At 47.1% G+C, this 25,721-nt stretch overlaps 1 protein-coding gene across 16 annotated transcripts in view; it reads right to left on the bottom strand.

The window, feature by feature from the left end:
• Positions 1-25,721, bottom strand: part of NFASC (neurofascin) — a 178,376-nt gene that overhangs the window by 73,983 nt on the left and 78,672 nt on the right. For 10 of the 16 annotated variants that reach the window (XM_081225480.1, XM_081225482.1, XM_081225483.1 and 7 more), the window contains exons 3-4: positions 23,149-23,257; positions 842-1,012 (exon numbers count right to left, since the gene is read on the bottom strand). In XM_081225480.1, coding sequence (XP_081081606.1) covers positions 842-932 — 91 coding nt within the window. In that variant the 5' untranslated portion in view covers positions 933-1,012; positions 23,149-23,257. Of the gene's footprint in view, positions 1-841; positions 1,013-23,148; positions 23,258-25,721 lie in introns of those variants that run through there. The other 6 variants (XM_081225479.1, XM_081225472.1, XM_081225471.1 and 3 more) reach the window with 2 other exon arrangements.

Genomic DNA, 25,721 nt, shown 5'->3' with positions numbered 1-25,721 from the left:
CTACATCATAGCACTGGGATGCCAAGACTTTCTGGCAGAAGTGTCAGAATTGTGGCAAAGGTGGTGCACATCTAAACGCAGAGCCAAGGAGCATGGCTGCCAGTCAATGGGCCATTTACAAATGCAACACCAGATATGGTTGGTGGAGACATGGCTATTAGATCAGCATTTTAAGCTTTCCTTTATGATCCTGATGGCCGAATAATTCCCCCACCCTGGTAAACAGATGCCATGGATTTTACTTTTCAACTTTACCATGGGAAAGTTGAAAACAAACAGAAGGAATCCATGCCTGGTTCTCCCATGGTGACATTATAATGGGGCTCTATTTTAATGTCTCATTTAGCCACAGTCTTTTGCAAAAGTAACCTCCTTCTCAACCCTCCCAGGCCATCTGTCCTCCTCATCACTTCAGCCAAGAGGACCTGGACATATGAGAAAGGCAAATAAGAGCTGTCCACCACGCTCGGCCCCTGGAAACTCCACTTCAATAGGTAAGTCAAGACGACGGAGGGCCGAGGGAGGGGTGTGGAGGGAAGAACTCCCCAGTGACACTCAGACTTCCAAACTCTGCCGTCTCTGGTCCCACTCAGCAGGCTCCAGGCAGCCATCCACGCAGCCATGGCCTTGAGAGACAGCACTGCGACTCAAGGTCTCAGGTCCCCAAATATGAGGCCACCTGCACTGATTCTTCAGAGGGAAACCCAGCTCTGAATCCAGAAGCCACTGCTTCCTCATCCCCAACCTTCTTTGAATGGTCTTCACTCTCCCCTGACCTTCCCTACCCTCCAATTCCTCTGCCACAAATCAGGAGAATAAAAGAGGACAGCGCAGGACTCACGATCCATAGGAATCTCGATGGCCCCGCTGAGGCTGAGCAGGCAGAAGAGGAAGGCTGTGTGGACCCAGGGCGGTGGCTGCTGCCTGGCCATCCTGAGCACTGGGCCTCGCTCCCTGCTCTCTGGCCCACAGCCTCCAGCCGCTGTAACTGGGCCTCCCGGACAGAGCTCAGCTGTGGAAAGAAATGTGATGACAGGTGAGTTTTTCTTGAACTCCTGGTTTGCTCCAGCAATCCTACAGGGCCTCGAGGACTCAAGGGTCCCCTTGGTTATAGACCTATGTTCTATTACAGGGTTTCTTAACCTTGCGCTATTGACTTTTGGGACCCAGTGATTCTCTGTGTGGGGAACTGTCTTGGGTATTGTAGGATGTTGAGCAGCATCCCTGGCCTCTACCCACTAGATGCCAGTAGAGCTCACTCCTGCCTCCAATCAAAAAACGTCTCTAGACATAGACAACTGTCCCCTGGAGGGCAAAACCACCCCCTGTTGAGAACCAGTATTCTAGAAGGAAGGGCAACTCAGCATAGAACAGTCATGAAAACGAACACTGGCCCCTAGGTCCAGCACCTAGAAGGTGCCATGCACTGAGCCAGTAGGAAATGCACCGATCTCACAGCCTCTATGAACCACGTGTGATGAGTGGACCCGAGGCCGAGTGTGTCCGGGGTAGTAGCTCAGAGACAAGATCACGGTGCTCTCCTTTGACCCAGAGAGAGGGGGAGGGGGCAGCATTGTGGGCCAGAAGTTTGGTAAGTGAAAACTTGGTTGCCCCAAAGACTTTCTGTAATTGAATGATTTCTGCAAATACTTTGTGCAGCTAAATATTTGGTGGTGGTCCCTGATGTTGTCCCTTAAGAGATAAAGGCAGTGCTGAGATGAGGGCCCAGGACAGGAGGCTCCAGGAGGTTGGCAGAATAAGCAACATTTATGACAGCACGATGTTCACACCCTCAAGCACAAGACATCATTCCAGGGCTTACAGGGGTAAGGGTTAAAAATGGCTGTCCAAGGAGCCTGGAACAGGTCCTTGAGAGACAAACCCTTTTCCCCTTGTCCTGAGAGAGAAGAGCAAGAATGGCCTACAGCTGAGGCTCAGATACTGAGCTATAAAACTGCCTGAGGCTCGGAAACACGGAGTTGTAAAAACTGGTCCATTTTGCTGTTCTACCTAGCATGGGGCCAAAGAAAGCAAAGAGGACAGTGGGAGGCAGTTTCCCCACAATTCCTCCAGCTTTGCTGGACCAACAGCCATCTATCAAATGGACACATTGTTTAAAACAACTTGGCAGCAAAACGAAGACTCTATCACCTGTACAACCCCACCATCTCCCAGCTTTCCAGACTGAGGGTGTAAGGCATGCCCTGTGCCAGGATGTGAGCAAACTAGAGGATGCTGATTCAGATTTCAGCAATTTCTTTCCTGGAAGCTGGGCCCAATACCAGCCTCCAACCTCACGTGTATTTCTGGACTCCATCTGCTGGTCTCCTTTCCCATTGCTTCCTCCTTGGCTTTGGGCACCAATATTTCACACCAATTACTGCAACAGCTTCCTAAGTGGTCTCTTCCCACTTCTACTCTTGCCTCTCTGGTTCATTCTCCATCCACAGTCAGAGTGCTTACTCCTCAAATGCAAGTATAAATAAGCCACTCCCCTAGTCAAGCTCACTAGCTCACTGCTGCTCCAAAGTTGAAGCTGAAGTCCGTGAAATGGCTCAGAAGCCCTGCATGATGCAGTCCCGTCTGCAAGGTTATTTCTTATCACCATCCCCTTGTGTTCTGTGTTCCAGCCAACATGGGTCTTCTACCAGGTCTTTCAGTGCATAATGCTCTGTTGTGCTGACTTCTGCACAGATTAACTTCTGTCTAGAACACTCTTTGCACCTGCCTTCTCTCATTAGGCTATGCTAAGTGTGACTTATGTGCCCCCTTGTCTGCGCTCCTGAACACCACTCATGACCCCCTATTATAGCACTTGTCACTTTGTATTCACTCTAAAAGTCACTAGTCTGTATCCCCTATAGAAAGGAAGGTACTGTAAGGGAAGGTGCCTCGTCTTGTTATTCCTGGAATACAGCATAGTGCCTAAAACATAGCAGGCACTCAAAACCATGTGATGGATGGATGAAAAATGAGCAAATAAAATAATAAACCACTAGGATCACAGGTTTTAAACCTGTTTCCCCATAAAACCACCAGGCGGCGCAGGAGAACACATGCTTTGGACCTGGGCAGCAAACTGTGAAGGCTTCCCATCAGTGGAGGACAAAATGCCCTCCCTACACAGGCACTGCTCTCCAGCCAGGGAACCATCCAGCTGTAAGAGAGTTAAGAAACTAGAAAATCTCCCAAGGTGGGGACTGTCTGGCTGGAAGGTATCACAGCAGGTCTTTGGTTCTTTCTCCTCTCTAAGATGATCCTCACACTGTCTCAAAAAGAGTCTGCTAATGCCTCTCCATGGCTCCTGTATTTCCAAAGACTAGACTCAGGTTATCCAACTGAAACCTTAGTGCTGAGGGAACCAGCACCAGGGGGAGGTTCAGCTTTCCTTCCAGGAGGACAGTGGGGATGGCTCCAGTCTTGGCTCCATGACCGCCATGTTTTGTTCAGGAGCTGCCAAGTGGTAGGAAGTGATGGGAAAGAGAAGGATATCTTATTCTGGGAATCTTGATGGAAACGGGAAGCCAGAAGCTATTCATTAACTAGATACACATTGGCAAGAAGAAAGTCCAATCATTTGGGGTGTCTTTAACTCACAATTTAAAAACACAGTAGGAAAAGAACAGAGAAATAATCACGTTTAGTTTGACAATTCTCTCTCTCTCTTCTCCTGGAATCCAATTTTTCCAATAAAATCTTTAAAAAGGAAGATAATTTAAAGAGCATTTAGCTTTATGCAATCCCCTTACTTCTCAGATGAGGAAACAAGAGCCGAGAAAGGGGAAGTGATGTGCTCAAGGTCACTGTGCGGGTTAGTGGCAAAGCTAGGAAAAGAACCCAGGTCTCCCGATTTCTAACTCAGGGTTTTTCCATCCAATTTCCCTGTCTCTCAATATGCATGACAGGTCCTAAGCAAGTTGCAATTTAAAAAAAGAAATGTATAGTTTGGCAGTACCTCAAAAAATTAAGCAAAGAATTACCATATGAGCCCGTATTTCTGCTCTTAGGTATATGTCCTAAAGAATTAAAAACTGGGACTCAAACAAGTACATGTACACACATGTTCATAGCAGCATCATTCACAATAGCTGAGAAGTGGAACGAGCCCAAATGTCCATCAAAGAATCAATGAATAAACAAATTGCAGGTTATCGCTAGGAGAGAAGCATACCATCCAGCTGGGGGCGGGGCTTGGGGGTGGAGTTGTCAGGGCTCTTCAAGGGAAATGCCTTCTAACTATGGAGCATCCCGTGGAGGAATAAGGAAAATCCCATATCCTTGAGAGGGCAGATAGAGGCTGCAGAAGAGGGGGTGGTGATGACTGTCTTGGGAAGTCAGAAGAGGGTGTGGCATTTTTCTGTTTAGCTCCACGGGAGCAAAAGAAGGATCAAATGGGAGGAAGTTCCAGAGAGGCAGATGCTTCTCTGAGATGCAAGGAAGAATAATCCACAGCCATCGTACAAAACCATTCATGAAAATGAAACACACCACCCACACACGCTACCACTATGATGTATCTGAAGGATCCTTTTATATCGAATCAAACAGGTAAGAGGTGAACTGTAAGGCTATAAAATACATTGAAGGGGGGCCTATTGCATGGGGAGTGAGGAAAAGAACAAAAATAAATAAAACCAAAAGAGAAATCTTGTGTGGACTGGTAGTGTACTATGAACTAGAGAATATGATTAATTCAGTTCTTGTGTATCTGAGATGCCTGTACCCCAATCCACTGTGTGAAAAGAAAAGCCAAAAAAAAAAAAAAAGAAGAAGAAGAAAGAAAAGAAAAGACAAAAGAGAATAGAGTCACCTGAATATGAAGTGTTCTGCATGTAATGTGCTGAGCTCACCGCTTTTCATAAAGAATCCATATGGCATTTGGTCAGGTGTGTCCCTGACAATGTGCCCCCGCAGGAGGGAAACTGGATGCTTATCAGGATCACCTGGGTACTCTTTAAATACACAAATCCTTGGACCCTCAAACTTCTAGGTAGGGCATCAAATCAAGCCTGCAGATTAAAAAAATTTTTTAATTTGAATGCCCTTAGAACCTCTGTTATCTTACATGGGGGTGTTTCACACACTTAGGTCTTCTTGAACTCAAGGACTTTAAATGTGCAAGCCCTGTGGGAGATGTGAATTCAAAATATCTAAGATGGGGCCCAGGAAAGCGCACGTGAGTTGAGTGATGATCAGCCACTGGTGGGGACGGCAGATATGACAGCCTCTCTTGGTTGAGTTCAACAGCATTGGCCATGCAGCAAAACCACCTGGGTTTGAAGCTGCTCCCCACGGGCAAGCACTGAAACTTTGGAGCTTTGTATTTCTCATCTGAAAAATGCAGATAATAGAAGCACCTATTCCAGAGGGTTGCCACTGTGACTTGATACCCCAAATCCTATATAAAGCACTTAACAAAGCATGGGGGCACAAGCTCAAGAAATGTTAGCTACTGCTATCCATCGGGCTTTGAACTACCTCCAGGACATTACCTGCAACAGCTCCAAGGAGCAATACTACTTATCCAACCGCAATCAGTGTGCTTTTCTATTTTTCCTTTTTTCTGGGTCCTGGTTTGCTTTCTTTCCCCAGACTGGGGGGCCCCTGGTGTTGATTCCACAAGCTGTCCCTGGCAGATGGATGAGAGGCCCACAGCTCCCACAAGCTGTTGCCGTCAGGAGCTCCCCGCATTCCCGCAGCCCCATTCTGAGCAGGCTGCACCGGTGTTCACAACACATCTGAAGTGATGGGGAGAAGAGACAGGCTGCGCGGAGACACGCCTCAGTCGGCAGGACCACGGCCCCTGAAGCAGAACCCACCTTGGACTTTTGGCCAGCAGTCAGCCGGCCATTCGTTCACTTGCCAGACCTGGTGGCAGGCGCCAGTCTAGAGAATATACAGGGACAAGAGCTGAGGTTTCTCTACTCTTGCAGAGCCTACGTCTCAGTGGGGAAGACAGGAAATAAACATTGAACAGCAACAACAACAACAAAATCAGGCAGCGGTAAGTGCAAAGAAGGAAATACAATCTGATCTGCACACAACGTTTACAGTAGCCTTTTCCGTAACTGCCAAATTTGGAAGCACCTAAGTTGTCCTTCAGTAGGTGAATAGATAAACTGGTCCATCCAGACAATGGAATTTTTTTTAGCACTAAAAGGAAATGAGCTATCAAGCCTTGAAAAGACATGGAAGAAACTTAAATGCCTATTAGTAAGTGAAAGAAGCCAATCTGAAAAAGCTACCTACTGTATGATTCTAACTATGGAACATTCTGGAAAAGGCAAAACTATGGAGACAATAAAAAGATCAGGGGTTGGAGGGATGAATAGGTGGAGCACAGAGGATTTTTAGGGCAATGAAACTACTATGTATGATACTCTAATGGTATCATTATAATTTGTTAAAACTCATAGAATGTACAATACCAGGAGTAAACCCTATTGCAAACTATGGACTTTGGGTGATAACAATGTGTCAATATAGGTTCATCAGTTGTAACAAATGTACCACTCTGGTGGGAATGGTGATGACACAGGGGTGGCTGTGCATGTGTGGGGGCAGGAGGCATATGGGAAATCTCTGTACCTTCTGCTCAATTTTGCTGTGAATCTAAAAGTGCTCTAAAAAATAGTCATTAAAAACAAGAAAAAAGAAACTATAGTGATGGTGATGTGATAAAAGAAAGTGAATGGTCAAGGAAGGCCTCTGTGAAAATGTGACATTTGACCAAGATATAAATGGCAATAAGGAGCCAACCTTGTAAAGATGGGTCAGAAAAACATTCCAGGCAGAGAGAACTGCCTGTGCAAAGGCCCAGTGGCAGGAAGCAGATGGGGACATGAAAGAAACTGAAAGAAGCCGGTGTGACTGGAGTTTGGAGGGTACGTGGGGAAGAACAGAACAAGTCATAGTCAGAGAGGGAGACAAGAGTATACTCCCAGAGGGCTGAAGGCCAAAGTAAGGAATTAAAATATATTCTAAGCATGTCAGGAAACTATTGTAGGGTTCTAAGTGGTGAACCGACCCGATAAGATTTGTTTGTAAAGACCACTCTGCTGTGTGGAGGGTTGAATGTAGATCCACAACACTGGAAGCAGGGAGACCTTGTAGGAGGTGCTGCATCCTCTGGGGCAAGGCCAGCCCCTCAGCTTCCAAACCCAGAAACTTCATCACACAAAGTATTCCTGGTGGTGAGGGCAGAGCTGAAAAATTCTGCAAAATCTTTTAGTGCTGGGTATTTACGATGGGTCCAGAGAAGCTGGGTGGCTTCTTTGGAAGTGCCTCAGGCCCTCTCCGAGGGGGAGGGTGGGTGGCTAGCTGCTTCACAGTCCTTGTTTTACATTGGGCTTTTGCATAAGGTTTTGTTTCAAGAAAGGATTCTGTTAGTAAAACAAAGAACTGAAAACCCCTGTGCAACAGCCTAACTTCCCAAATGCAGAAACCCTGCGCCCAGTGGCAAAAACATGTGAGTGCAACAGCCAGGTACAGGCGTGAGGAACAGCACACCAGGCTGGGGCCGCAGCACTGCACTGGAAACCGTCTGGCTTCCCGTGGCTAGCATTTCCTCACTGAGGCCTGGGGTGCCTTCTCGGGACAGCCTCACAATCCCTGACACCCCTGGTCAACCTGTGTCCATCCCCACCCCACCTGCTTCTGTCCTTTATGTCTCTCTTAAAATAAAACGTGCTTCGAAAGCCCTCCCTGATCAGGCCCTTGCATACCTGCCCAGTCTCATCCGCCGCTCCTCCACTCACCCCCAGTTATACTGAATTACTCCTAGTTCCATGAATAGTCCTTGCTCACTCACCCACCCACTGAGAGAGGACTGCACAGACGACGGCCACACCATCTACGACAGCAGGAGCCTGGCCCACAGCCTCTCAGCAGACAGCCCAGAGTGGTCAGGACTCGGGCAGTGACTACAGGCTTTCAGATATTTTTTTACCAGTATTTCCAACTCAAGACCAACCAGGGAAAGACAAATATGCTTCTCAGACCAATCACATAGGATGCCTGCTTCTACTTAGCCCACCTCCAGGTGCCCATGTCAGTCCGAGCATACAGGAAGCCTTCCCTTTCTTTCGCTAAAAACCTGTCCTCTCCCCTCTCTGCCTTTAAGTCTCTGCCAAAGCAAGTGATGGTGGCTGACTCCCTTGCTATAGCTCACTCCAAATAAATAGCCTCTGCTTGTTCTCATTTGGGTGGCATTTATTTTCACACTAACTTTACATAAATTATTCTCTTTTCCTAGTCTGCCTTTTCTGCTCTTTCACTCAACTTTCTGTTATCTTTCAGGCTCAGGGCAGGTGACACCACCTCTGGGAAGCCTTCCTTGGTTTCCCTGGAACACCCTATCCCACCAAGGCTGGATGCAGTCCTCATCCTCCTTGCTCTCAGAGAATTCTGGGATATACTCGCTGTAATGAGTGCTAGGTCTTGGTGTAGATTGTTGTCTCCCCAGTGAATTCCTTGAGGCTGTCAAGCACACAGAGAACCTAGTGGGCATTTACTGGATGTTTATCCAGCATCCTTGCTCTCCTCCTCCCACCCACTGTACCTGTGTTCATCAGCTAGCACTGCCATTACAAAATACCACAGACTGGAAATTCACTGTCTCACAGTTTTGGAAGCTGGCAGTCCAAGATCAAGGTGCCGGCAGGGTTGGTTTCTCCTAAGGTCTCTCTCCTTGGCTTCCAAATGGCTGCCTTCTTGCAGTGTCCTCACATGGCCTTTCCTCTGTGCAAATGCACCTCTGGTGTTTCTTCCTCTTCTTATAAGGACACCAACGCTATTGGATTAGGGTGCACCATAATGACATCATTTAACCTTAATTACTTCTTTAAAGGCCCAGTCTCCAAATAGAGTCACATTGTGGGTAGACCTTCAACATATGAATTTTTGGGGGGACACGATTCTGTCCATAATAGTACCCACATTTTTCTTCAGCAAATTTATCTCTGCCTCTTTCTCAGAATGATCCTACCCCAATTCCAGGGTTGGCTTGTGATTAGTTTAAGAAAATTAGCATTCCCTACCCCTCACCACTATGGTTGGTTTAGAAAAGGATACTTCAGCCAGCCAGAGGCAGTGTGCTTCATGTAGACTTCTGCTAAAAGCTCCGGGAAAGACAAGTTTCCGCCTTTCTTCTGAAAGAGATCCAGTGAGGAACCCCCCCTAAGGGGAGAGGATGGAGCTTCAGGGAGTGGGAGTAGGGGGGTCTCCAAGCATAATGTGAGGATACTCCAACACTGCAGAAGGCAGAGAGAAGACACAGGAAGACCTGATCCTTCGCGTCACTGAGTCACTGATGGAGCATATCCTACTTGGGGATTTTAAATTACTTGTGTGTTTATATTAAAAATTCTCTTGAATTTTTAAGCCAGCTGGAGTTGAGTTTTCTGTCACTTGGAAATGACAGTGCTATCAGAATCAGAAATGCCCCTAGTATGTTGGTTGAACACATAAGCTTCCCGTGACCTCCATTTTCTGTATTAAAAAAGCATTCCTCCCTCCACCTACCTGCCTGCCTCTGCCTGGACCCGGCCCCGACCCTCTGCTATCAATTGGTTGGCTAGTGGGAAGTTGCTGCATTGCACAGGGAGATCAGCTCGATGCTTTGTGACCACCTAGAGGGGTGGGTTAGGGAGGATGGGAGGGAGGCTCAAGAGGGAGGGGATATGGGGATATATGTATACATATAGCTGATTCACTTTGTTGTACAGCAGAAACTAACACAACAATGTAAAGCAATTATATTCCAATAAAGATATTTAAAAAAAAAAGAAAGAAAGAAAACTCAGGGCATTTCCATCTCCTGAGGCCCTTAAAATGTAGCCAAAGTGTGTACTGTGCTGGAAACAAAGGAGATAAAGCATCCCCCCGAAACCCTCCCGTGCTAATGGGGTGTGTGAAGAGGGACACAGGAGGGTGTCATAATCAGTGCTTTTTTTCCCATCTTAAAATAAATAAATAAATTGGGGGAAAAAAAACCCCAAAACTATCTGCTCTCTCCTGAATTTCCAAACTCTTCTCAACTTTCTCCCTGCCTTAGCAGAGAAACATCTTCATGAGTTTCTCTCATAATGAAATCATAACATCATTCTCTGCATCTCACAGCCTCCCTATATGTATGTACCTGAAGTTTTTTCTTCCATTTCTTCTCATAAAAGTTTTTTTTTTTTTCCTACAGTGGTCAATGGCTTCTGCCTTTACTTATTTCATTCCCATTCACTCCTCATCCAACGACATCCTGGAACTCTCCTGTCTGGACCTCCCACTGGCCAAAACCAGTGTTCTCAGTCTTTATCTTGCCAGACCTCTTGGAGGCACTAACACTTGTTAACCACCCCATCCATCCCTCCTAACATCCTTTCCTCCTTGGCCTCTGAAACACCACCCTGGACCCTCGTTTTCTCTCTGGGCCTTCTAACCTCCACGACGGCACTGATCACACTGCTGGATCCTCTTCTGCCTGATGTCCTCAGTGTCTCCATAAGGGTCCTGACCCTCCATCTCTATTCCCTGTCTTTGTTGGTGGTACCCACCTAAGTCACCAAGCTAGACACCTGGAATCACCCTTAAATCCCACCTCTTCTCACATCTCACATCCAGCCACCAAGGCCCTTGGACTGTTTCCTTCCTGGTGTCTCTCATTCCCCCTCCCTTCTGCATGTTCCCACCTGTTTACCTCCGATAAATATCATGTCTCATGAACCACTGCAATAACCTCCCAACTGGTCTCCTTCCGATCCATTCTCCATGTTGCTATTACAGTGATTTTTCTAAACCCCCACCTGATCATGTCAGTGCTCTGCTGCAAACCTTTCCATGTCTCCCCGTCAATCTATAAGACCAAATCCAAACCCCCAAGCGTAGCATATAAGGCTCTTTGAAATCAAGTTCCTGGAGGCCTCTCCAAGCTCACCCAAACCTAAAAGCTTCCTTACTGAATGCTGTGCCATTTTCTAAGCATACCACACCGTTTACAGCCTCCATACTTTATCCGTGCCATCCCCTGTGCTTGGAAAGGCCTTCCCTCCTTGTCATGTGATTAATTCCTACTCAGTCTTCAAGACCTCACTCCTCAGACATCTTCTGCTCAGTGAAGAATTCCTTGTGCTTAGCCTGTGCGCCCCACCCTCAAGCAGAGCTGAGGGTCCATCTCATCTCTACTGTAGCTTAAACCTGCCTCTCTGAGGCCCTTAGCACACTGGCAAAACTACGTGATTAAAGTAAGGGTTGGAGACCTTTTCTGTAAATGTCTAGACAGTAAATATTTTAGGCTTTGTAAGACAGACGGTCTCTGTCACAAATACTGAACTTTACTATTACAGTGTGAGGGCTGCCACAGACAATAAGTGAGCGGATGGGCATGGCTATGTTCCAATAAAACTTTATTTACAAAACAGGCGGTGGGCTGGGATTGGCTTGAGGGCTGTAGGTTGCTCACCACTGGCTTACGCTTTCTCCCCTCTTTGTGGAATTCGTGAGGCTCAGACAATGCCCTGATCATTTCTGTGTCCCTAGTGTCTGGCAGGGTCCCTGGCAGGGAACATTTATGGAAAGGAAGATCCAAGTAAAGATCTCAGTCCTGCCACTTATCTTTTGTCAATTACTTGTTTTCTAAGCCTTTTTAAAAATCTCAAAAATGGAAATAAATATTCCTGCTTTGCCTGCTGCAGATGCTCATTGTGAGAATCACATGAATAATGCATAGGAATGTGAAGCACAGTACAGATGGAAGCTGTTTCACTGTTCAAGTGACTCCACTACACACAGACCTTTATCAGGTAAACCTAAGTCCTGGAGAGGGCCTGTGATCAGCCCATCGTTCTGTCCATCTGCTGGCTGGTCTGGGGCTTAGCCACAGGCCACTCTCTGCCCTAAATCATCCTCCTGCTCTGGGAGCGAAGCCCAGGGGTGGGGTTTCTCGACCACTTCTCTTCTCCCCGTCACTCCACTTGCCTCCTCCTAGATTCCAGATTCCACAGGTGCCCCTGGGCAGGTGTGAAAGAGACTGTGTGTGTGACAGATGAATGGCTTGATGGCCTCCAAGGCCTCCCTGAGATTTGAGGATGGTCTCTGGGTTAGATTCAACAAGGTTAGAATCTGATGACCGACTGGTAGTGGATGGCAAGAAGGAGGATGGCATCAAAGTTTCTAGGTTGGGAAACTGGATTAGGATGACACATAACTGACATCAAGAATAAAGAAAGGGGAGGGACTTCCCTGGTGGTGCAGTGGTTAAGAATCCGCCTGCCAGTGCAGGGGACACGGGTTTGAGTCCTGGTACGGGAAGATCCCACATGCCGTGGAGGAACTCAGCCAGTGCGCCACAGCTATTGAGCCTGTGCTCTAGAGCCCATAAGCCACAACTACTGAAGCCCGTGCACCTGGAGCCCGTGCTCCGCAACAAGAGAAGCCACAACAATGAGTAGCCCCCGCTCGTCGCAACTAGAGAAAGCCCACGTGCAGCAACGAAGACCCAATGCAGCCAAAAATAAGTAAATAAATAAATAAATTTATTTAAAAAAAAGAATAAAGAAAGGGGAAAAGTCTGGAACTGGTTGGGGCTCAGGGAGATCATGAGCTTGGAACCAAGTTCAGTTCGAAATGCCCAGGGTCGCGAATGAAACAGCTCTGCAGGTAGTCTGAGGCTGTGCTCCCGAATTACTGCCTGGGGATATGCACACCAACAGATTAGTGCTATGAGGCCACGTGCCAGCAACTAGCTCTTAGAATAAACTGATGGAATGACTAGAATAGTACTACAAGAACCAACTAAGGAATACACTCACACATCACTGCCATAGGATATTGTGGGGGAACAGAGAGATAATAAAAGCCCGACAGAGCCAACGCAAAACTCAGCCATTCTGCATTAGATTTAAAAAAACAAACAAACACGCAGCAGGGTTTATTACTATAGGTGCCCAGAAGCAACCTGTTCAGAAATCAGAGAGAGGAGCTGAAACAAAAGAGGAAACAGAGGCACATCAAAATAAGTGAGGAAGGGCCGTGTGTGTGACGTCTGAAAAGAGCTCGGAAGTATTCCAGACTGGGCCAGGGGGCTCCCTGTAGAAAGGCAGGCAGGCCCTCTTAGCTGGAACTCAGGACTAGGATATAAGGAATTTCTCAAGTAATCTGTTCCCCGTACAAACCAAGAACTGTTGTAAATGATTTATACATAAATATAAATCTGAGTGGCTCAGGTTACTGCTATAATAATCACATTTTCCCTCACTTTCTGTTTTCTTTCTTGAAGAACAGAGAAAGAGCCAGTGTGTGGCCTCTATCACGTTTGTTTTGGCAGAAAAAACAGTCGAGGAACTGGCCTAAGAGACAAAATCTACACTCTCTGTGCACTGTGCAAGCCCCTGTGACCGGACTCCCGCCCTGCTCAGCCTCCTCTCCCGCAGGTCCAGCCCAGACCTCGCACCACTCCCCAGACCGGCCAGGTGCTTTCTGGACCTTTGGCCACACTCTGCATAGGCTGGAAGTGCTATCCCCTTACCTCTCTACAAGGCCCTCAGTGGCAACCTCTCCGCGATGCTGACCCTACTTTCCCATTGAAAGTGGGCTGCCATTTCCCCTGTGCTCCCCAGCACACTCTGTTCTAGGGGTCACTTCCTCCTGCCTGAGGGAATAGTTGCTCCAACATCCATCTCCTGCATCAGACTCTGAAATTCTTGAGGTCAGAGTCCATGTTTTGTCTCCCTTCGTAGTGAGACAGTGCAATAAATACTCATGGGGCTAGTGAACAGCCATCTTATCAGATATTTCCTACTACTGAGAGATATGCATCCCATCAATGAATTAGTATATTATAAACCCTTGATTAAATCACAAATGATAAAAACTGTTGTTACAGCATAAGCCTGAGTAATAAAAATAACAGCAATAACCTAATAATAATATCTATTAAGCATCCCATGAAGTAGATAGATCCTGTCCCTGCTCAGCATATTCATCTCCTTTTTTCCTGAAATCCTCCCCCACTCCCTCTCAGGGTTTCTGTCTGATCGCAGTCAGGCCACCCTGCTTTCTCCAACCCACAGACAGACTCTCAGAATCTTGGGATTCAGCCGCTCCAGGCACTAACCCCAGAACGGCCATCACCTCCGTTCCCAGCCTCCCCGCGTCCTCATCCCGAGCGCTTCCGCTTAGCTGCCCTGGTTCTGAGGTGACCTTCAGCAGAGGGTTGCCCTGGGCACTGTGGAGGACCCTCCTCCCTGCTTCTCTTCCTACCTCGGGCCCCTTCCTCCCTTCCATCTCTCATGCCAAGGAAGGAACCATGCAACAGATGGTGACCCGAGCCCACTCACTCCCTCCACTCACAGGCATCTGAAGGCCAGAGGGGTTTCCTAGGAAACTGGAAATGCCCCCTAGTAGTGATCATCAGCCTGTCCCAAAGGGACAGAGCGCCAAGCAGGGAGAAGGAAGATAGAGGGGTCTCTGGAAGAGGACGAGACAAGACGGGGAAGCCGCAGGGGGAGCTCCCTGCCTTCCTCTTGAGAAAGCCCCAGGGAAGCTTGATATCTCACATCTCCCCTTCACCGCCCATGAAATGACCGCAGTCTCAGCATCTTTACAAAGTCTCTCTGCCCGAGCAATCCTCCCACCTCCCCTTTATGGGGCTGTAACTACACCGAACCCTCCCGGGCCCAAGGACTTGACAGCCTAAGAAAGCACTCACCAGCCTGCTTCTAGATCTGCCTCTCCCCCTGCCCAGGAGGGGAGACCCCGCTTCCTCCCTGTGTGGGGTTGAACCAGTTGTCTTCTAGGATTTTCCAACAGCTAAAGACACCTTGTTATGGGATTCAAGCCCCCTCCCCCCTCCTCCCTTCTCAGGGTTGGAGGGGGTGGTCTCCATCTGCTCGGTGGCTGTGTTTCATGCTTGGCTCCCTTGCATGGTCGGGGGAGAGATCTGGGAGGAGTGAGGGGCTGCATGTTTAACCATTGGTAGGGTTCCGCTTGGTGGTAGCGGCACCAGCAGGTCTGGCCCCTCCTCTCCCTGCCTGGGCTAAGTTCACAGAGGCCAACAGGGTCTCAGCAGGAGTGCAGGGTGGGGGAACAACAGTATCAGGTGGCCCTGATTCCCGCCGGGAGCGGGTGGAGGGGGACACCTGGGTTTAGGATTAAGGATTTGGCTGAAAACAGCTGTTTCCTGCTCAACACCCAGAACTAATCTATAGGTTGAAACCTGAACCACTTGGCTATTTAGTAAGTTGGGGGTGAGGGAAGGAGGGGTCAGGAAAGAATAAAGGGGGAAGGGACCTTTTCCTCAAGGTGCCCACCATAAATATCTAGTGAATTTCTCATGGTCACTCCAGGCTCTCTGGGGCACAAAGCACTTGCAGGGCACCTTGGTGTGCAAAAGCCACCAGGCAGCCAGGCTCCATACGAAGGCTGCGCCCACCAGGAAAGTGCCCCCCTTCTAGGGGGAAAGGCGCAGGTACCTCACTGTGGGGGCAGAGCTGGTTGAGTCACTAAGTCAATAGAGCTTGGACATAAGAGACCTGCTGCATACTTTTTCATAACTGATTTGTGTGGATCTACAACAAATCTTTTAACCATCTGCTTATAGTGGACCTTTAGCTTATTTTTCTTTATTTTTTCTCCATCACCACAATGTTACAATGAATACCCTTGTACATACAACCCGATATATGGAAGAAGTGGGGTTGCTGCCTTATCCTGTTTCTTTGACCCCAGGCCAACTGGAGCCTGACACATCTTAGCCTGGCATAGCAAGACAGCCCAAAGTATACAGGCAGCTGGGTCCACAGCCCAGCCCTGAACAGCCAACCACACAGGCTGGCAGTTGCTGGGCACACTGGGAAGGATATCGCTGATGCTATAATCCAGCCAAGCCAGCTTTCTGAAGTTCTTTGGGGCTGTCCATTTTCTCCTCATTATTATTGCTTATTCATTCATCCTCCAAGAGGCAGGACTGGGAGACATACATGGAATGGAAAAGACTCTCAAATGTAGTCAGTATAGCTGCCTGTTAGCTGAAGTGACACGCTGTGCAGGGGCTGCCTTCAATAGGTTTGTGGATATCTGTGAATTTCCCTTATTCCGGCTCCACTCACTGCCCCTGCTCGGGGTTAACTGAGCTCTGACCAGTTTTCTTATAGAGATTAGCAGGTAAAGCAAATTGCAAAGGGAACAAAAGTTAACATGTAGGGTATGCAGACAGCCTCCACCTTGGAGACATCAGCTAAAGACACAGGAAACAATCTTCCCTCGGTGGGGGGAGAAATTCTGCCACCTCCAAGAAGGAGAAGAAGAGCCCCCACCTCTCTACAACTTAAGAACCAACTTCACACTCGTCTCCCTGTTTTCTACCCTCAGGGAGAAAGTTTCACAGCAATTAGACACACATCTTCTTTACAGCTGGAGGGAGAAGAGAGAGGGCTGTGAAGCTCTCCACCCGCCTCCAAGTCGGGGAGAAGACACCCGGGATAGCAGAGCCGGCTCCCCTGGGCCTGTTAGTAAAGGGAAATTGCTCTGAGGAAGGCTGGAGGGGGAAGTAGTCATAATCCTATGGACATAATCCTATGTGTCCAAGGGTACAGCCCAATATTTGGGGAGGGTAAGAAGGAGGGACCTGAGTGGGAGAGAAGGTAGAGACTGAAGGTAGAAGGCCTGAAAGGGAGGATTGGATTTAGTATGAGAAGACCTAGGGTTCCTCAAAACATGAAACACAGAATTACCACATGACCCAGCAATCCACTCCTGGGTATATACCAAAGAGAACTAAAAATGTATGTCCAATCAGAACTTAAACATGAATGCTCACAGTAGCATAACTGATCATAGCCAAAAAGTTGAAACAACCTAAATGTCCATCAACTGATGATGCATAAGTAAAATGTGGTATATCTATATATAAAGGAATATTATTCAGCCATAAAAAAGGAATGACATATGGACACATGCTACAACATGGATGAAACTTGAAAACACCATGCTAAGTAAAAGAAGCCAGACACAAAAGACCACATATTGTACCATTCTGTTTATACAAAATGTCCGGAATAGGCAAATCTACAGAAGTGGGAAATAGATTAGTGATTGCCTAAGGCTAGAGGAAGACCAGGGTTGGGGGTGGGAAGAGGAGTGACTGATAATGGGTATGGGTTTTTTTGGTGGAAGTGGAAGGTAATTAAAATGTTCTAAAATTAATTATGGTGATTGGTGCCCAAGTCGGTAAATATATTAAAAATCAATGCATTGTATACTTTATTTTTTTCAAATTTATTTTTTATTGAAGTATAGTTGATTAATGAGTTGTATATTTTATATAGGTGAATTGTATGGTATGTGAATTATATCTCAATAAAGCTGTTATTTAAAATATCAATGAGAAAAAAGAATTAATTACATAAGAACTTGGAAGACTTTGTTAGAAAATTGTGAAACTTCAAAAAGGGAAATGAATGATTAAATTTATAAAGGCAGTTTCAAATGTTCAAAGGAATTTAACTAAGTTTATTAATGGAATCAAACAAGAGATTGTTAAAATTTATGAGATTTATGAAGAGAATTGTAAAATTTGTCAGTTGAAATGAAAAGTTTAAGAAAAATTAGGTTTGGGGATTCCTAACTTTAACATATTGAATATTGATTTTTTAAAAAAGACCTAGGGCTAAGTTCCTGGATGCCACCCAGAACAAGTCACTGTTTGTCTAGTCCCTATCTCCACAGTAAACTGCAAAATGCTGTACAAAGGGAATGCTGCACAAAGAACAGCCCGAAAGCTCAATCTCTGTCTTGGCGGCTTTCCTGAAGGGTGATAGCTGTACAAATCCCTAGCCACCTTTCTTTCAAACCCCAGCTCCTCATTCGAGTCACTGACCAATGCGTTCCCAGGCTCCCTGAGTGGGGTGTCCATTTGGAGTCCGGGACTCTGTCCATCTGAGGAGCTACCATCTGGACCCATCTGCTCAAACGTCACTCATGTTAAGCTGCTTACTCCACCCTCTATTTGTGGGATTCCAAGCCTAGTTTCAACAGACCAGGGTTCTAAAGCCATTTGAAAACCACAGGATGAGCTCAAGCAGGGAAAAAAAAAAGGGGGTGGGGGGGGCAAGACTATTGAAGAAGCTTGGGATGAGGGAAAGAGAGATGACCTCCAGCCCTTTAACCGGACTGTGAGTTTCTTGAGGGTGAGGGCAGTGCCTTCTACCTTTTTCCTGTGTTCTTCATAGAAGCGAGCACCAGCTCAAGGCAGAACAGGGCTAGTGAAGAAGATGCAGACCAGGGGAAACACACCAGACATGGATTCTGAGACGCAGCTTCAAGAGTAAGTGACGTAGTATAATCCCTCTGGCACATGGAAGGGGCATGGACTTGCGAGCCGCACACCTGAGTTTCAATCCCACCTCAGCCATTTACCTACTGCATGGTCTTCAGCAATTTGTTTACTCTCTCTCTTAGAGCCTCAGTTTTCTTGTCTTTGAACGGGATAATACACTTACTTATTATAAGGTTATTGTGATGATTATTAACTGAGTTGATTTAATTCATTTTAAATGAATGAATGGGCTAATGTTTATGTATAGCATCTAACACAAGGCCTGGCCCAAACTAAGCATTCAAAAACTATTGGTCATTTCCCCTTCCCCACAAGTTACAGCTGGTGCAATGCTTTGCTACATGACTTTGGACAAGCTGGACTTTCGAACCTACAGATCTATTTTGTAGAGGTACAAAGTACACAATACCTGTGCTAATAACCATACGTTAGCTCTGTGGCCAAGGAGTTATTATTCACTCTTAGAGCCGACATACGGTGATCTGCACAAGTGTTGTCTACTGTGGACCAGAGAGAAGGGAGGTTCCCGCAAGATTCCAGACCAGCCAAAGCAGCTCTGCGCTGCCCTCTCTCCTGCCTTTACCCTGGCCTCCTTAACCAAAGTGCTTCAAACTCCTGGGGACCACCCTGCACGGCCCCAATCCTGCCCTTGTTCATGCCAGCTTCTTCCACCAGTGGTCCATGACCTGTGACATCAACTGCACCAGATTGGAGTCAACCTCAATGGAGCCAGGTCAGTTCTTCTGAGGCTTCCATCCTTCTATCAATATTGGTCTAGCTGCTGATATTCCACGGATTGCACAACGCTGGTGGCATTTTTAAGATTCCTGTCTGACATAATAAGGAGGCACAGGGAGGAAAGGACTAAGACAGCAGGAGGGAGTAGCATCTGTTCTTCCTCTCTCTCCAGCCCTCTGCATTCACATCCAACACAGTCATCGGTCTGGATCCAATTGCCATCCTGGCAGGCTTCTACAGGTTGGAGGAGATGTGAAAATACAGGCGCGTGGACGAGGGGAGGTGGAACAGACAGGGGAAGGTTGTTTCCTGCATTATAAGATGCACCATTTGTCTAGAAGTCCGGTGCAAAGTGCTGGCTATTATGCTCACACCGAAGACACCACTGGCTCCGGCGGTGTAGGGAAAAGCTTTGTGTTAATGCCCCGAATGAGCGCATACACCTGCTTGTAGAAGGGCCTCCCTTTGCTATAGTCTATAATCCTCCCATTAGAAATGGAAACTCACAGGGTGACATGCTGTCTCAAACCCAACAGCCCAGCCTCCAGTAAAAAGGTGGGTTTAGTAGGGCAGCAAGGAAGGCTGAGAGGGGTGTAAAAGCGATTGCATCACCTCAGCAGACACGAGGTAGACAGCACACGCTATTGAGGGGAATAGCTTTCACTGTTGCCAGCTGTGGCTCCACACCTAGCCCTGCACATCTCAGCACCCAGGAGAAGGTGGCTAAGCATGCATGCTGCCTCAGGGGCCCGGAATTGGTCCTGGGGCAGGGAGTGCGGAGGCAAAACAGTTCCTAATGCAGTTCCACGGCCCTTCCCCAATCACCCCACAGTGGTGTGTCCTGAGCCCACGTTGGCCACAGCAGCCTGTTGTAATGTTTCTGGAGAGAGAAGGCCCAGCTTCTTACCAACAGGCAGAGGGGCTGAGGAGTGTGAGTGCTATTAACCAAATGACCCCATTTGAGAAACTGAAGGCCTGGGCGAGCTGGGTGGTTCTTCTGCCTTGCATCAAAGGGCAGGTGTCTGCTCTGAGTGCCTGGCGAGGCCCAGGGGCTGAAGCACTGGGGCAGCGGAGACACGGGATGGGAGAGATTAGTCTGTGTGGGAAGGTGCCTCACGCTGGGGCTGCACGAGGAGTGGGGAGGGAGGAGACCTGTGCTGGGGAGCAGATGCGTGGGGCCGCTCCAGATGGCAGTGGCCCAGAACAAAAGGAGAGCCAGAGGGAAGCAGGACAGAGAAACAGAGAACTTGCTCCTCTGAGGCTTCCCAAGTGGAGAGACGAAATCAGATTCTTACCTGGAACCTGGCCGGAGGCTTGCTCAGAAACACCTATGCAGCCCCAAGCCACCCTGAAAACACCCTGCAACCCCAAGCCCAAATGGCCAACCGTGTGGGTCCCAGAGCTGGAGAACTGCTGGGATTCGAATTCAGGTGCTGCCGCTTTCTCAGCTGTGGTGCTCTGAGCATGTTCCTCCACCTTTCTGTATTTCTGTCACCAGTAAAATGTGGGTAACAATGGGCCCTATTTCATAGGGTGACTGTGAGGAGGATTCAATGGAAAATGCACAGCGCTGGCGGCTGGGGAGTCCTCCAGTGCTGATTCTGGCAAGGATGGCTGTTACCACCTCTAAAGAACCGGCTCAGACCCCTGCAGAGCGTAGTGGTCCTCACGTGGCCATACGTGTGCACTCTCTTCTTCTTCTGTTCAAAGTTTCCCTGTGTGTCTGAAGGTTCTCTGATCCATTGACTTCCTGAAGGTGTGGGTGCCTCAGACTGGAGGAGGCAGTGTGGCGTCGCAGCAAGAAAAATGGCCCACAATTCAGGACATCTGAGTGCTTTCTTTTTTTAAAAAAATTTATTTATTTAATTTATTTTTGGCTGCGTTAGGTCTTTGTTGCTGTGCGCAGGCTTTCTCTAGTTGCGGCAAGCAGGGGCTACTCTTCGTTGCGGTGCACGGGCTTCTCATTGCGGTGGCTTCTCTTGTTGTGGAGCACGGGCTCTAGGCACGTGGGCTTCAGTCATTGTAGCACATAGGCTCAGCAGTTGTGGCTCGTGGGCTCTGGAGTGCAGGCTCAGTAGTTGTGGCTCACAGGCTCTAGAGCGCAGGCTCAGTAGTTGTGGTGCACGGGCTTAGTTGCTCCGCGGCATGTGGGATCTTCCCGGACCAGGGCTCGAACCCGTGTCTTCTGCATTGGCAGGCGGATTCTTAACCACTGCACCACCAGGGAAGCCCCAGGACATCTGAGTTCTAATATGAGTTCTGTTGCTGTTCGTTTTGTGGACGTTGGAGAAGTAACTTCTTGAGCCTCACTGTATTCATCAGTCAAATGCGAATGATGACGCCAGCCTTGCCCACATCACAGAATTGTCGTGAAAGTCAAATGACACAACTAATGTAAATGAATGCACTGTAAAAATATGGTGAACCAATATGTGGTTCTAATTTTAGGGCTCGTGGATTAGACGGGAAGTGTCCAGAGGTGCAAGCTAGAATAGGTTTGCTCGGCATCAGGCAGGATGCAGCAGGGTGTGACTCTGGCTGCCAGTCAGGTGTGCTGCTGGGTAGTGACACTGCTATCATCAGAGAAGGTCGGGGGGCTCCCAGGTTCCTTAGGCAGGGATCTGGTTAGGCAACCCAGAGTGTGTGTGCCCAGGGAGGAGTGTGGAGGGGCCTTAGGAGGGGGCGCAGAGATAGAAAGTAGGGTGGGTTCATGAAAAAGTGCCAAGAGAGGGGCCACAGTGACCACAAAGCTGGACTAACCCCTGATTCTGGCACAAACCTGGGGATCTGTTCCCATGCTGTTTTGCATATATTTATAGGCCCATTATAATAACCTGTACGCTATTTTTGCAATCAGAGTCCTCCAAATACAAACCAAAAGAATGGTGTCCCCCCCTGCTACTGCCAGTATGTTAAAGTTCAATACTTAGTAACAGGTGATAAAGTCCTGTGGTCAGATGGATTTCCCTGGTGGTCCCCGAAACCTGACACTCTTCTAAGGCAAGTCGTAGACCTAAGAGAACCCATACAGAAACTACCTTCATAAAACAAGTATATCTGAGCCGCTGTTGATATGACAAATAATTTCATTTACTGAATACCTAGTATAAGCCAGGCACGGTGCAGGGCTCTTTATACGTTTAATCTTTACAAGATGTTCATTATTATCCCTACTGTATAAACCTAGAGTGGTTCGAAACTTTCCTACAGTCACAAAGCAAGGACAGCCAGAACCCATGTCATCAGCATATTCTGTTCCTACCTTTCAACTCCCTCCCTGCCTGCCTCCTCCCAGCCCAAATCTCCAACTCTTTCTGGGAGAACAGAAGCCATCTGAAAAGGGAGTTGGAGCAATGAGGCTGAAATGCCCACACTCAAGAACAGGGAAACCTTTCTCTGTTCAGGCCTCCAGGTCAGACTCCGCCAGCCCAGAAGCCTCCAGGCTGCTAGCGTCTGATTCAATGCCAATTACTCCTTGGTTAAATCTGTAGCCCTTCTTGCATGTACTCCCCTGCCATTCCTGCCTTGAGACTAAGACAGGAGTTGCTGGGAGCAGCAGGAAATTTTACCCCAGAATGGAACAATGCAGACCCTGGACACAGGGTGTGGCTTCAGTGATGTCAGCTTCAGCTGTTTACGGTGCCCTGGACAGCTGTCCATCTGCCAGGGCCCACTGCTCCGCCCAGAGGAGGAGTTCTCAGACTGCCCCCCATATGCTGGGGCTGTCACTCAGGAGGCTCCCAGGTTGTGGAGGCCAGGCTAAGGGGGAGTGAGGGCCACAAACACAGCTGTTTCCCAATTTTTCAATTGAAGTGAACAGTCGGGACAATGGCAGGGCTAATGCCGGCTCACTGCATCTGCTGGAGAAAAAGGAACAAATGCTTCCCCAAAGTCAGCCTCCTGGCCTAGGAGAGCCTTGAGGTCTGGCTCTGTGGCCAACTCTGGGGAGAAGGAAGGAGATGTCCCCTCAGAAAATTCCAGGGCCTGAAATATCTCTCATCAAAGAGAAGGGTCAGGAGGTGAGAATTTCTTCCCACCCTACCCCTGAGACACGGGGCCCAGGCCCAGGCCCAAGCCCCACTCACCGTCTCTGCCTCATTCAGCCTCCTTCCTGTAACACCAGAGGGGGCTCCCTTCCAGTCTGCAGCGGGAAGGAACACTCCAGCGTCCCAAATTGCACATAAGTCAATCAACCTGTCACAAAGCAAGCACAAAGAAGAACCCCAGGGTCACTTTAGGAAAGGAAAAGAAAAGACTTTGTGCTTTGCAGCTTGTTCATTCACTGGGAAATTACATCTTTGTCCACACCCATTTGGACAGTTTTACATAGCAAAACAGCATCTTTGTTCACAAAAATTCAAAGCACTCTGCAAGAAATGGGACAGATTCTGCAAGGTGCCTAAGCATGCTGGACTTTGGGAAGGGGGGATCATCTCTCTCTTCATAAGATTATTATTGTGGCCTGACATCATAATCAAATTGCTGAATCCCTAGTCACCTGAAGGAGTTAAGCCATTCCTCAAAGAATCTCTCCTACACCCAAGGGAGAATTTACCCATAATTATCTCATTAATTTTTTTACTTAGAACTATTATGTTTTTCTTCCCCATCTACAGATAATCAAACCAAGTTCACCATAAATAAATTACCCATTAAAAGGAGATCAAATTTTAGTGTTAGGAGACATGGGTTTTAGGTCCTAGCTTGTTTTATCATTTTGCATAGATCACGTCCCTACATGTGACTCATTTTCTTCATCTGTTAAATGGGGAGAAGGTACAGGACAGTAGGTCAGACCACTAGACTATTAGTTGGCATTTCAAGGGTTCAAGTCCCAGGTCCGGTCCTTTAGGGCAATCATTTAGCCTTTCTCACTACAGATAACATATCTCACTTAATCATTTGCTTTAACATTAAAACGTGTCTGCAGAAAATGGTCACATCCACCTTTGTAGAGGGGAATGCAGCAATATCTATCAAAATAAGTATGCATTTATTCTTCGTCCCAGTAGCCTCAGTTCTAGGAATCTTTTTGAAATATATCTTATATGATGCCCAAGTTGTGACCTACAGGATTATTGTCAAGTGAAAAAAAACACGACAGGAAAAAGTGTGCTTAATATGCTACCATTTATTTAAGAAAGGGAGAATGAATGCAAAGATATATATGTATTTTCTTATATTCTGAAAAGACAATAAAAGGATAAAGCATAAAATAAAATTTAAAGGACTTATAGGGAGGGGGAGGAATGAGGTGGAGGGAACAGGGATATTGAAGATACCTTGTTTTGTGGATTTGCTTTGGAACATGTAAATATCTGACATAATTATAAGGAACAATATTTTTTTTTTTTAAAGTTTATTTATTTATTTTTTAAATTAGTTTCTGCTTTATAACAAAGTGAATCAGTCATACATATACATCTGTTCCCACATCCCTTCCCTCATGCATCTCCCTCCCTCCCACCCTCCCCAAGGAACAATATTTTTGAAAGAAATCCCTAAAATGAAAGTGTAGCAAATGAGTCTCTATGTCCAGCTGGTTGGCATAACTACACATAGAGAAATTAAAACACAATTTGACTGTATATCCTTGGAGGGATATATCCTAAGAATAAAAAGAACTGCTCCATTCCCCCCACCCCAAAATCCTAAACTGTTTTCAACAATCATATTATTGATGAAGCTATGGTATTATTATTGTTGTTGTTATTCTGAGACTTTTGTATGTGTATTGTGGGATAAACCAAATGAGTAATAATATTTATATTACTGAAAAACAAGGGTTTCCTATTGCAAGAACATACAAATGTAAGCTCGATGAGATCAGGTTAAAATTTTGTAGTCCTGATTGTGAACTGGGAGTATCAGGATGAACTCCATGTTTTATGTTACATCCATCCATACACACACACACACACACACACACACACACACACACACACACACTGCCTAGCAAGGCCTAGAAACAAGGATCATCCTGGAAGGAATGAGTACCCCTAGCAATCAGATTATGAACTCTATATACCATCCCCCCCAAAGAAATCAGGCTTCCTTGGAGAAGGGTCTGAAGCAGCAAATATATAAGATGAGCCTAGAACATCTTGTCACACCATAAAGCAAACAAAGAGTCAAAGTTTACTAGAGTTGGGGGGACCTTCAAGATGGCGGAGGAGTAAGACGTGGAGATCACCTTCCTGCCCACAAATACATCAAAAATACATCTCCATGTGGAACAACTCCTACAGAACACCTACTGAACACTGGCAGAAGACCTCAGACTTCCCAAAAGATTCCTGAGGGCGACCTATACGCAGAGTTGGGGCCCAAACCAAAGCTGAACCCTGGGAACTGTGCGAACAAAGAAGAGAAGGGGAAATTTCTCTGTGCAGCCTCAGGAGCAGCGGATTAAACCCCACAATCAACTTGATGTACCCTGCATCTGTGGAATACCTGAAGAGACAATGAATGTTCCCAAGATTGAGGCGGTGGACTTTAGGAGCAACTGTAGACTTGGGGTTTGCTGTCTGCGACTGATTCGCTTCTGATATTTATGTTTATCTTAGTTTAGTTTTTAGCGCTTGTTATCATTGGTGTATTTGTTTATTGGTTTGGTTGCTCTCTTCTTTTCTTTTAAAACTATTATTATTATTTTATG

Source organism: Mesoplodon bidens (genome assembly GCF_964165515.1).
Source record: "Mesoplodon bidens genome assembly, chromosome: 2".
Lineage (NCBI taxonomy): Eukaryota > Metazoa > Chordata > Mammalia > Artiodactyla > Ziphiidae > Mesoplodon > Mesoplodon bidens.
Note: the sequence above shows the minus strand (reverse complement) of the source record. Positions and strands in the feature narration are given on the sequence as shown.